We start from the raw sequence: 13267 nt of genomic DNA, 5'->3' as shown, positions 1-13267 counted from the left end.
CAAACACACACACACACACACACACACACACACATCAATGCATGATGTACACACACACACACGCATGCACACACATAAGAACACACACACACCCCTGAACTGAGGGGAGCTGGGTGGCGGTGTACACACACACATGCTTCTTTTGAAACACACAGCCGGGACCGGGGTGGGTGTTAAAAGCTGTCAGACAGGTATGGCTGGGGTTGCATCTAAGCCGTGATTGATCACACCGGTTCAGGCCGAGTTCAGGGGAGGTCGCTGGCATTGTGGGTAAGATGACTGATATCCACATCAATGGCATGATGGAATATTATTATGAAGCCATTTGTAATGTGGGGACGGACTGGCCAGGGCAAACCAGTTTCTCCGAAAGGGTTTGTGAGATCATGTTGCACTGTGAGGACCACCGAAGTCATCCATCATATTACCTAAACCTAGTTTCTGATTATGTCATGAGTAGCTTCTCTATGTAATAGGAACACAATTTGTCTAAACATACAGGTACCTACTTACCTCAATAATCTAGTAAGGACATTTCTGGTGAAGCAGTTGGTCAAGTTCTCCTGCAGCATTGCAATTCTCAAACAGAAATTGTAGAAATGGGCGGAGATTAGACATAATTATCACTGTACAAGATATTTCCAACATATTAGAGCACAATATTACAGCACAAAACGTGTTTTTGTGAGGGTGAATGTGAAGTTGATGAACATGATGCTACGCAAGACTGAATCACAGAATACAAAGACATGAACAGGTGTTGTATACTTCTTATACAACTCTATAACCTCATAATATAGCATTTACTATGTTTGGAAGAAATTTCAGTTTTGAAATGCCTATGTCTTTCTTCCAACACCTCAGCAAAACATTGTAAAAACAAAAGGGAATTTAAATCAATGACGTCCAGTACCTTTTTTACAGTTTCTACCGGGCCATATGCTGGTGTTTTCTCTGGCCCCTGTCCCTTTAATAAGTTATTGAGCGTAACAAATGTCTGGTTTCCACTAGCTTCCATAGCCATAAAACGAAAATTGGCACAAAATAAAGTAGCTTTTTGGTCTTACTTTAAGGTTAGGCATAAGGTTAGCAGTGTGGTTACGGTTAGGTTTAATATAACATTTTAATAAGATGCATTTTAGAAATGGGCGGGGTTTAGACATAATTATGACTTAGTGGCTAGTGACGACCAAATGTCTCACTGCCATCATCAAGTCCAGGCGAGGAGGGAGGAGTTTTTAATGTTCAGTTTGTACTATGTATCGATGTTTGCTGGCATCGCCTCACCCTGCCTGCTCCTTGCGTGATATAGCCTACTGTACCATTACCCAAACGTTTTACGCTCTTCCTTCCATATATGCTATTCAATACAGGGTGCTCTCAGAACCTGACTGGCATCTATCTGACGGACGTCGTCCTATGGCTTTAGTGGACCGAAACGGAAAGAAAAGGAGAAGACAATCCGCCCTATATGATATAGGAACGGTGAAAAAAGAATAATTGTTTTGACACCTGCATTGCCCAGGCAACGTTTTCTGACTCTGGATTTTATAGTAAGAGGAAAGAAGTAGGCTACTCTGAGAGCAAAATAGAGAGTCGCTCGCTCTGCATGGACTAGTTTATTAGACCGCATACTGATTTCACCTGGACAGAGTGAGCTACGTGAACTACGAGTTAAAAATGCCTAGGAGGAAACAGCAGGCGCCGAAAAGGGCTGCGGGTAAGAGGACATTCACACGTATATTGGTCTTGAACAATATTAGATGTTATTCTTATCAAACTGATATAGCCTCTTTACTGACCCAAAGCGAATATCAAAGTGACGGTAATACGAGATGACAAAGGTGCAATTTATTCAAATATACTCGAGTCTTTTTTTATTATAAGTTAAAGTTTTCTGTTTTTGAATAAGAGAGAAATGCATAGGCTATTATGCGCACATATGTGGGGGTAATTTCATTGAATTAGTCTACTTTAGGGTTTGTAATTTAGTCCAAGTCATTCGAAAATAGTTTTACTAGAAAGCAAAAGTGGTGTGTATTGCCATAAACGATTAAGACGTGCGTAAAAGTATATTTCAGATGTGTGCTTCGGGTAGGCTATCTGAAACAGTTTAACTTACAAAGTATTTGATATCACAGACAAATGGAGAACAGAGTGAGAAAGAAGCATTTATTTTACTTTTTGGCGTGTGTGTGTCTACTGTGTTATGTGTTTTAAACAAGATGGAGAACACCTGAGACAATCATTGACAACCACTGTAACAGTGTAATGCAAATGTTATGTAAATAGTTATACCTGACTGTCACTCAGTAAACTGAATACATACAGTAGGCCTACATCATCTACAGTGCAAGGTGTAAAATATGAACAAAGCTCTGTTGCCTAAATGTAGGTGTTAGGGGTCATCAGGAAAAATATATGCACATCTTTCAAATAAGGCTAGAGTTTGTGTTGCCCTTAGTTTTTGGTGTGTGTACTTAAGCATATGTTCTCAGCGTGGCCTTTCTTCATGTCATGACCAATAGTGAAATAGTACTGTAGTGTTAAATGTCATCAGTGTGCCAATACTTGGTTTGTTATGGTGACCAACTAATTTTAGTGTTTACTAATCGGGTTACTTAAGCCAGATCGATCATTACCAAAACCATAAGGCTGTCCTACTCCTTCTTTCATCCTTTGTTACCTCACTCTGCTAAATAATTGGTGTTAATGCTCAGTAATTCAGGCCATATACGTCACTTGTATGATTAACCTTAACCTTGTTCTTTGACAGTGTTTCCACCATTGTAATAACGCACTGTAGTGCAGACCAGTGGCGTTATTAAAATAGGGACTGAAAATAATTAAGGTGATGGATATGAATTGATTGATAAAAGGTATTGTCAGTGGAGGTGGCAGGATGGGGTGGGTATAATTTGTGGAACGTTCCAACAGGAATCTGTTCCAAAAACGTCATAAATAACAAGGTTGCCAACAAACAACGCATACCAAGTTGTATAGCGGCCGAATAAGATACCGGGTACGGAGTGGGCTATTTCATCAAGTTTTCACTTACCACGTTTATTCAGAAAAATGTCTCTGGTAGCCTATGGACAAAGATTAAGAATAAGCTACGTTGGTGAGTTTATGCATATTCGGCAGCTAGTTAGCTAGGTGAATTGATCATGCTACTTTGATCATGCTACTTTGTATGTGTTGTTTGTTGGCAACCTTGTACTTTATGAAGTTTGTGGAACAGATTCCTTTTGGAACGTTCCACAAATTATACCGACCCTGCAGGATGCTGTTCAGTGGGTCACTCCTTATTATGATTGCGGATGTAGGCACCAGATGGGGATTGTTCTCTGCCAGTAATGGCGGATCTATATAGTCGCTTAAGATAGTGAAACCCTTATCTAATAGACACCCACTCAAGTGTATGGACACACACACACACACACACACAGACAGAAAATCACCTCCAAACACACACACTCATCCTTATATATATATATACAGTGCCTTCGGAAAGTATTCAGACCCCTTGACTTTTATCACATTTTGTTACGTCACAGCCTTATTCTAAAATGGATAATAAAAATGATAAAAAATCACTCTACACACAATACCCCATAATGACAAAGCGAAAACAGTTTTTGTGACATTTTTGCTAATTTATTAATAATAAAAATAGAAATGCCTTATTTACATAAATATTCAGACCCTTTGCTGTGAGACTCGAAATTGAGCTCAGGTGCGTTCCCATTGATCATCCTGTGTTTCCATTGATCATCCTTGAAATGTGTTTTGACAACTTGATTGGAGTCCACCTGTGGTTATTTCAATTGATTGGACATGAATTGGAAAGGCACATACCTGTCTATATAAGGTCCCGCAGTTGACCGCAGTTGACCGTGCAAAAACATAGCCATGAGGTCAAAGGAATTGTCCGTGGAGCTCCGTGATGGTATTGTGTCAAGGCACAGATCTGGGGAAGGTTACCAAAACATATCTGCAGCATTGAAGGTCCCGAAGAAAACAGTGGCCTCCCATCATTCTTAAATGGAAGAAATTTGGAACCACCAAGACTCTTCCTAGAGCTGGCCGCCAGGCCAAACTGAGCAATCGGGGGAGAAAGCCCTTGGTCAGAGAGGTGACCAAGAACCCGATGGTCACTCTGACAGAGCTCTAGAGTTCCTCTGTGGAGATGGGAGAACCTTCCAGAAGGACAACCATCTCTGCAACACTCCACAAATCAGGCCTTTATGGTAGAGTGGCCAGACGGAAGCCACTCCTCAATAAATGGCACATGACAGTCCGCTTGGAGTTTGCCAAAAGGCACCTAATGACTCTCAGACCGTGAGAAAGAAGATCCTCTGGTCTGATGAAACCAAAATTGAACTCTTTGGCCTGAATGCCAAATGTAATGTCTGGAGGAAACCTTGCACCATCCCTACGGTGAAGCATGGTGGTGATGGCATCATGATGTGGGGTTGTATTTCAGCGGCAGGGACTGGGAGACTAGTCAGGATTGAGGGAAAGATGAACGACTCAAAGTACAGAGAGATCCTTGATGAAAACCTGCTCGAGAGTGCTCAGGACCACGAAGGTTCACCTTCCAACGCGACCACAACCCTAAGCACACAGCCAAGACAACGCAGGAGTGGCTTCGGGACAAGTCCTTGAATGTCTTTGAGTGGCCCAGCCAGAGCCTGGACTTGAATCCAATCGAACATCTCGGGAGAGACATGAAAATAGCTGTCCAGCAACACTCCAAATCCACCCTGACAGAGCTTGAGAAGATCTGCAGAGAAGAATGGTAGAAACTCCCCAAATACAGGTGTGGCAAGCTTGAACTGTCATAGCCAAGACGACTCGAGGCTGTAATCGCTGCCTATCATGCTTCAACAAAGTACTGAGGAAAGGGTCTGAATAGTTATGTAAAATAAATATTTCCTTTTTTAATTTAATGTTTTATACATTTGCAAACATTTCTTAAAACCTGTTTTTGCTTTGTCATTATGGTGTATTGTGTGTAAATTGTGTGGGGAAACGAGTTAATACATTTTAGAATAAAGCTTTAACGTAACAAAATGTAAAAAAAGTCAAGGGGTCTGAAAACTTTCCGAATGCATTGTAATATACATACCTACATACACAAAACACCAGTCTCAACGTGAAGAGTGAAGAGGCGACTCCGGGATGCTGGCCTTCTTGGCAGAGTTGCAAAGAAAAAAACATATCTCAGACTGACCAATAAAGATTAAGATGGCCAAAAGAACAAAGACACTGGACAGAGGAACTCTGCCTAGAAGGCCAACATCCCGGAGTCGCCTCTTCACTGTTGACGTTGAGACTGGTGTTTTGCGGTTACTATTTAATGAAGCTGCCAGTTGAGGACTTGTGAGGTGTCTGTTTCTCAAACTGGAGCCTCCCACTCCTCTTTCCTTCCTGGTTAGAGCCAGTTTGTGCTGTTCTGTGAAGGGAGTAGTACAGAGCGTTGTGCGAGATCTTACATTTCTTGGCAATTTCTTTCATGGAATAGCCTTCATTTCTCAGAACAAGAATAGACTGACGAGTTTCGTAAGAAAGGTCTTTGTTTCTAGCCATTTTGAGCCTGTAATTGAACCCACAAATGCTGATGCTCCAGATACTCAACTAGTCTAAAGAAGGCAGTTTTATTGCTTCTTTAATCAGGAACAACAGTTTTCAGCTGTGCAAACAGAATTGCAAAAGGGTTTTCTAATGATCAATTAGCCTATAAAATTATTAACTTGGATTAGCTAACACAATGTGCCGTTGGAACACAGGAGTTCTGGTTTCTGATAATCTGTACGCCTATGTAGATATTCCATAAAAAAATCTGCTGTTTCCAGGGATAATAGTCATTTACAACATTATCAATGTCGACACTATTTCTGATCAATTTGATGTTATTTTTATGGACAAAAAAAATTGCTTTTCTTTGAAAACAAGGACATTTCTAGGTGACCCCAAACTTCTGACCGGTAGTGTATAATATTTTGGCCAATTCCTCCTGACAGAGCTGGTGTAACTGAGTTAGGTTTGTAGGCCTCCTTGCTCACACACACTTTTTCTGTTCTCCCCACAAATTTTCTATAGGATTGAGGTCAGGGCTTAGTGATGGCCAGTCCAATACCTTGACTTTGTTGTCCTTAAGCCATTTTGTCACAACTTTGGAAGTATACTTGGGGTCATTGTCCATTTGGAAGACCCATTTGCGACCAAGCTTTAACTTCCTGACTGATGTCTTGAGATGTTGCTTCAATATATCCACATAATTTTCCTCACTCATGATGCCATCTATTTTGTGAAGTGCACCAGTCCCTCCTGCAGCAAAGCACCCCCGCAACATGATGCTGCCACCCCCGTGCTTCATGGTTGGGATGGTGTTCTTCGGCTTGCAAGCCTCCCCCTTTTTCCTCCAAGCATAACGATGGTCATTATGGCCAAACAGTTCTATTTTTGTTTCATCAGACCAGAGGACATTTCTCCAAAAAGTACGATCTTTTTTCCCATGTGCAGTTACAAACCGTAGTCTGGCTGTCACGGGCAGATAGAACACTTGGAGGATGAGTCAGGTGCAGGAGACTGAGGTCCGTTTGAACAAACGTAATTTAATACTGCCAAGGTGCAAAATCCACATATAAGGCAGGGTGCACAAAAGTCAAATGACGAGAGGGAAGCTCCACTCTAAAAGACAAACGGGGCGCAGCCCGGCAACCCTAATGCCTAAACGATACGTAGCAAATGCAACTACGTTAAATAATTACAACCCTTACCACACGTAACATAAAACAATCCCGCGCGAATCCTAACTAAACACAGACAAACTAAATACCCCCCCACTAATGACAAACACGAAACAGGTGCAACCAAAAACAGACATAACTAACAGACACTGAAACATAGATCGGTGGCAGCTAGTAGGCCGGCGACGACGAACGCCGAGCACCGCCCGACCGAGGAGAGGCGCCACCTTCTGTGGACGTTGTGACACTGGCTTTTTTATGCCGGTTTTGGAGCAGTGGCTTCTTCCTTGCTGAGCGGCCTTTCAGGTTATGTTGATATAGGACTCGTTTTACTGTGGATATAGACACTTTTGTACCTGTTTCCTCCAGCATCATCACAAGGTCCTTGCTGTTGTTCTGGGATTGATTTGCACTTTTCGCACCAAAGTATGTTCATCTCTATGAGACAGAACGCGTCTCCTTCCTGAGCGGTATGACGGCTGTGTGGTCCCATGGTGTTTATACTTGCGTACTATTGTTTGTACAGATGAACGTGGTACCTTCAGGCATTTGGAAATTGCTCCCAAGGATGAACCAGACTTGTGGAGGTCTACAATTTTTTTTCTGAGGTCTTTGCTGATTTCTTTTGATTTTCCCATGATGTCAAGGCACTGAGTTTGAAGGTTGACCTTGATATACATCTACAGGTACACCTCCAATTGACTCAGTTGATGTCAATTAGCCTGTCAGAAGCTTCTAAAGCCATGACATCATTTTCTGGATTTTTACAAGCTGTTGAAAGGCCCAGTCAACTTAGTGTATGTAAACTTCCGACTCACTGGAATTGTGATACAGTGAAATAATCTGTCTGTAAACAATTGTTGGGAAAATTACTTGTGTCATGCACAAAGTAGATGTCCTAACCAACTTGCCAAAACTATAGTTTGTTAACAAGAAGTTTGTAGTGGTTGAACGACGAGTTTTAATGACTCCAACCTAAGTGTATGTAAACTTCCGACTTCAACTGTGTGTGTGTGTGTGTGTGTGTGTATATGTGTCTGTATATATATGCACACACACACGCGCGCGCATATATATACAGTTGAAGTCAGAAGTTTACATACACCTTGGCCAAATACATTTAAACTCAGTTTATCACAATTCCTGACATTTAATCCTAGTAAAAATGGGTATGACGCTACAAGCCTGACACACCTGTATTTGGGGAGTTTCTCCCATTCTTCTCTACAGCTGTTTTCATGTCTCTCCAGAGATGTTCAATTGGGTTCAAGTCCGGGCTCTGACTTGGCTACTCAAGGACATTCAGAGACTTGTCCCGAAGCCACTGAACCTTCGTTCCAGTCTGCGGTCCTGAGAGCTCTGGAGCAGGTATTCATCAAGGATCTCTCTGTACTTTGCTCCGTTAATCTTTGCCTCGATCCTGACTAGTCTCCCTGTCCCTGCCACGGAAAAACATCCCCACAGCATGATGCTGCCACCACCATGCTTCACCGTAGTGATGGTGCCAGGTTTCCTCCACACGTGACCCTTAGCATTCAGAGCAAAGAGTTCAATCTTGGTTTCATTAGACCAGAGAATCTTGTTTCTCATAGTCAGAGTCATTTAGGTGCCTTTTGGCTAACTCCAAGTGGGCTGGCTACTGCCTTTTCCAGAGGAGTGGCTTTCATCTGGCAACTGTACCATAAAGGCCTGATTGTTGGAGTGCTGCAGAGATGGTTGTCCTTCTGGAATGTTCTCCCATCTCCACAGAGGAACTCTGGAGCTCTGTCAGAGTGACCATCAGGTTCTTGGTCACCTCTCTGACCAAGGCCTTTCTTCCCAGATTGCTCATTTTGGCCAGGAGGCCAGCTTCAGGAAGAGTCTTGGTGGTTCCAAACTTCTTCCATTTAAGAATGATGGAGGCTACTGTGTTCTTGGGGACCTTCAATGCTGCCAAAATGTATTGGTACCTTTCCCCAGATCTGTGCCTTGACACAATCCTGTCTCGGAGCTCCACGGACGATTCCTTCAATCTCATGGCTTGGTTTTTGCTCTGACATGCACTGTCAACTGTGGGACCTTATGCAGGTGTATGCCTTTTCAAATCATGTCCAATCAATTGAATTTACCACAGGTGGACTCCAATCAAGTTGTAGAAACATCTCAAGGATGATCAATGGAAACAGGATGCACCTGAGCTTCATTTCAAGTCTCATAGTAAAGGGTCTGAATACTTATGTAATTAAGGTATCTGTTTTTTTATTATTCATAAATTGGCCAAAATGTCTAAAAACCTGTTTTCACTTTGTATTGTGTGTAGATTGATGAGTAAACTTTTTTATTTAATCCATTATATAATAAGGCTGTAACAACAAAATGTTAAAAGTTCAAGGGTCTAAATACTTTCCAAATGCACTGGGTATTTATTATTATTATTATTATTATTATTCACACACTAAATATTTTTGTCCCACAAAAATCCCTTTTCTTAAAAACAATTTGTCCCCAACCCACTATTATCCTGGGAACTTTTGAGAAGATGCCTAAGATCCCTTTACACGCTCTCAGCTGCCTCTCCTGTAATCTGGTAAATGTGTCAGCCCTTTAGAGAAATAAGCCTTCCTGAAGAGTTTCTTCATTGTTGAGGTAATTGTCTCCACTTTGACAGGCACATTCATCAGTGGCTTAATGGTCAATCAAAAGTTGGCAGGCAGTGTGTTTCCATTCTTTCCTATCCACTACATTAGGAATACTTAATCAAAATGTCTACCGGTAATGGTTGTAAAGAGTTCATGACTGACTGATCCGTTGTCTGTGCCGATAGAAAATTAACAGCTCGGCACCAGAGAGATGTTGGCCTGCAGATAAACAAATTGTGCATTAATATTTCATCTTCAAGACCTGGGATGTGCTAGCAGGCAGCTGAATATTCCTGGGCGGTGTTGTCATTTCTCTCACTCGCTTTTTTCCCCCTCTGTATTCTTGAAGGCTCTTTGCAGCTGTAACTCATTTCGCTTGATGACTTTACTGGGGCTACAGAGAGTGACGACAAATTGATTACCTGGCAGAGCAAGAATGGTGCGAAGAGAGACACGGGCTGACAGTCATGGTATAATAATATGTTTAATGATGTGTGGAAGGGAACAGGGAGAGAGGGCTATTGAAATAAGAGATGCAAGGATTAGGTGTTTTTTTTGTGTGCAGATGTAGTAGGCCTATACCTCCAGTGAAAATGTGATTTTGAAGGTGTAATGAAGAGATTGTCCTCAGCTACAGCCCATTCATTTATGGGACATTTTGTTTGAGGCGACAGACATTCATGCGAAGTCCAGTTACAGTATTAGATTTGCTCATCATTCATTGAACGTAAGGGTAACTTAAAGTGACAATTCCTTCCTGGCACACTGCAAAACACACTAAACTTTTAGATTTAGATTTAAGTCACCATACGCCATTGTGGAAACGTTAAGGAATATGGGATGGAGTATAGGAAAGCATTTCAGTGTTTTGTTTCATATGTTGCAGACACAACCCTATGACTGGAATAAATACTGTAGCTCTAGCTGTGCCTCAAACCGTTAGCCCAATTTGCTGTTAACAAGATACATTAGACAACAAACAAAGGCTTTAAGTGCTGCAGTGCCAGTAAGTTAGTGACAGTAGCTTGTGGGGATTGGCAAACTGAAAGTGATTTGTTCTGGAAACATCTTATCATCAGGGCAGATGTTGTTTATTCTAGTTCATGTAAAAAGACAAGGATGTCCAGTGCAGAAGTTTGATTTGAGTGACAAAAGATGAAAGGAAGGGCACCACCAAATATAGAAGTGATACATTTTCTGGCCTATTTTTCTATAGAAGATTATAACCTTTGCTAATTATTGTGTTTTGTACCAAAACGTGTTGACTTTGTCGAAGGTCTTGATGGCTTAGTTTTGCTCTCCTATTGAGTTGTCCTCATATTTGGTATAAGAGTAATATGGGGTGTGTTGTGTGATTTAGTAATGATAAATGCCATTTAGCAAATGTTTTTTATCCAAAGCGACTTACAGTCATGCATGCATACATTTTTCGAGTGGGTGGACCCAGCAGGAATCAACCCACAATCTTGGCATTGCAAGCACCATGCTCTACCAGCTAAGCTATAGAGATCTCATTACATTTCACGACAGTGAGGTGAGGTGACAGCAGGTGTGGATAGGTAATAGTCTGAGAGGGAGTCAGCAGGGGGGCGCACTATCTATGTGATAAGAACAGAGACTCCTATGCCCTCCAGCGGACTGATCTCTCCTCACTCTAGCTCCTCTCCTGTGTGGAAAACAGACTGTTGTGATTGGTCTCAAGGCGAGTGCCTGACTGCCTGTGCAGTGTTGCACCGTACCGCCTCAGTCTCAACGCAACTGCAGCCTGCAACTGCTCATCCACCTTGCGTTCCCTCTGAGACCTGCGCTAGTTTCCAGGCAAATTACACAATTTGATATGCCATTGGGCTGGGTGATTCATGTGGATCATGTGATCATCGGAGCAGAATTTTTTTTTAATTGTTATATTTTTTTCCTCATTAAGGCAGACAATAACTAGAATATTGGGAGAGTTTATTGTAAGCGGGCTAAATCTCAAGGATCAAGGAAATTATGCCACAGCACTGTGCTTTGTCCAGGTTCCAGATACAATGGTTTAAAGACCGAAATGGGGAAAAGACTGAAGAGTAAGGGCAGTTCATCTAAATGTACTTTGAAGATGAAAATGGGGAAGGACTAGTAGCGATAATGTAATAACACTCTGTTCCTGCTGTGTGAAGGACGTTTGTATATGAAGTACAGTGGAGGATTTCCACTTGCCGAGAGCACTGCATTCTTATAAGTATGCAAAAAGCACATTTACCCTGTACATCACCTTATAAAACACAGTTTACTCCAACACAGGAAAGACTAGGACTACCTGAGAGTTGTTGAATGAAATGTATGGTTGTAGACCTACTTTTTGGACATATGGCTCTGAAGGCAGTGCTGGATCAGGTATCTAGCGCCATATGCCTCTCAAATGGATACATCCATATAAATTCATATCTGTTCTATTTGACCCAATTCACAGAAGAATATCCTGTGTTGTATATACGATGTTCTCTCATTTCAGTTGTATACACATAATATTGTGTACGCCACATCATATTGTAAGTTACTTTAAATTGTAAAATAAATAAAAAGTAGTTGTGTGTGTAAGATTAGCATAGAGAAATTTCAAATTTGACGACAGAACCTCGAGAAACTATACCACATTTGAGCGATTCAGTGCTTTTTGAAGTTGTTTCGTTTTGAATCTTATTTAGATTTTTTGGGGTTTCGATTATATATATATGTGTATGTATGTGTGTATGTATGTATGTATGTATGTATGTATGTATGATGATGAGTGTGTGTGTGTTTTACAGAATGCTCTATGTGGATTGAATGCTGTAACAACACAGAATAAAACAACTTAATACCAGTCCCATGATGTTAGTGTCTGCCCGTTACTGCTAATCGGTTATAACCCATAATTTATTTATTCACATTACTTTAATCAAATATTTCAGTAGTTGTGTATATTACATTTGATTTATTTGATTACTTCATTATTTTATTCTCAAGTCATCAACTCATCTCTATAGAGCTGCTGCCTATACTGTCTGACAAAATCATAATTTTAGTAGTTCTTCAAAGTAAATAAGGCGTACTTTTATGACTGCTGAATACCTACTATCAATCACTTAGATTGGGTATTTTCAGGTAGAGAGACCTCGCGAAGTAACTGCTCTCTATCCCTTTCCATCATGCGTTCTTCTGTCTCTTCTCTCTCTCTCTCTCTCTCTCTCTCTCTCTCTTTCCTTTTCTTCCCCACACTAACCTAATGTGGCAGGCGTAAAAGAAACACACAGACCAGACAAGTAGGCGTGCAATGGATTATGGTCATTGTAGTTAGTTTAGCGCAGACAATGTGGTAAATTATGTCGAATTATTGGTCTGTTGGAAGCTACAACTCCCTACAACATCACACAGTTCGCAGTAGTGATCTGATTTATCTTTAGAGAAACTGTGCAATATGCACATTAAGCTCACTGAAAAAACAGACAAATAATTGAACTGATTGGTTCAATTAGTTGTTTTAAACAAAAAAATTATAAACATTTTGGTTAATTGCTCCGTGCCACTGAATGCAATAAAATCTAAAACACAGTGAAAACATTCATCTGAAGTTATCTGCGGTGTACCTGATTTGCTTCTAATCAAATCCTTAATAGGCTTAAATTAAGATGTATTATGCAAATGAACTCTCAGCAGTCACTGTCTGCAGTATTAGGAGCTAGGACAATATTGTGCTAATGGTGTGATCTGTAACAATTACAAAGGTAAACTGACTTCATACTGTGGCTTTATGCTTTTCCTAGAGGTCAAAAGGCAGTTCAATTTGCATTTAAATGTTGTTCATATTTTAGCATAGACTCTTACAAAAAAGGGTTCCAAAAGGATTCTTCAGTTGTCCCCATATGAGTAACT

General features: G+C 41.0%; 1 protein-coding gene across 1 annotated transcript in view; it reads left to right on the top strand.

Moving 5' to 3' along the window:
* The first annotated feature begins 1216 nt into the window (after window positions 1-1216).
* LOC106572632 (teashirt homolog 2) overlaps window positions 1217-13267 on the top strand; it is a 77320-nt gene continuing 65269 nt past the window's right edge. Inside the window, exon 1 of the mRNA XM_014146989.3 lies at window positions 1217-1720. Within this exon, the coding sequence (XP_014002464.1) occupies window positions 1681-1720 (40 nt within the window). The 5' untranslated portion in view covers window positions 1217-1680. The remainder of the gene's footprint in view (window positions 1721-13267) is intronic.

This window comes from Salmo salar, chromosome 15 (assembly GCF_965601325.2).
Source record: "Salmo salar chromosome 15, fSalSal1, whole genome shotgun sequence".
NCBI classification, from domain to species: domain Eukaryota; kingdom Metazoa; phylum Chordata; class Actinopteri; order Salmoniformes; family Salmonidae; genus Salmo; species Salmo salar.
The sequence above is the reverse complement of the archived record's forward strand: the minus strand, read 5'-3'. Positions and strand labels throughout refer to the sequence as shown.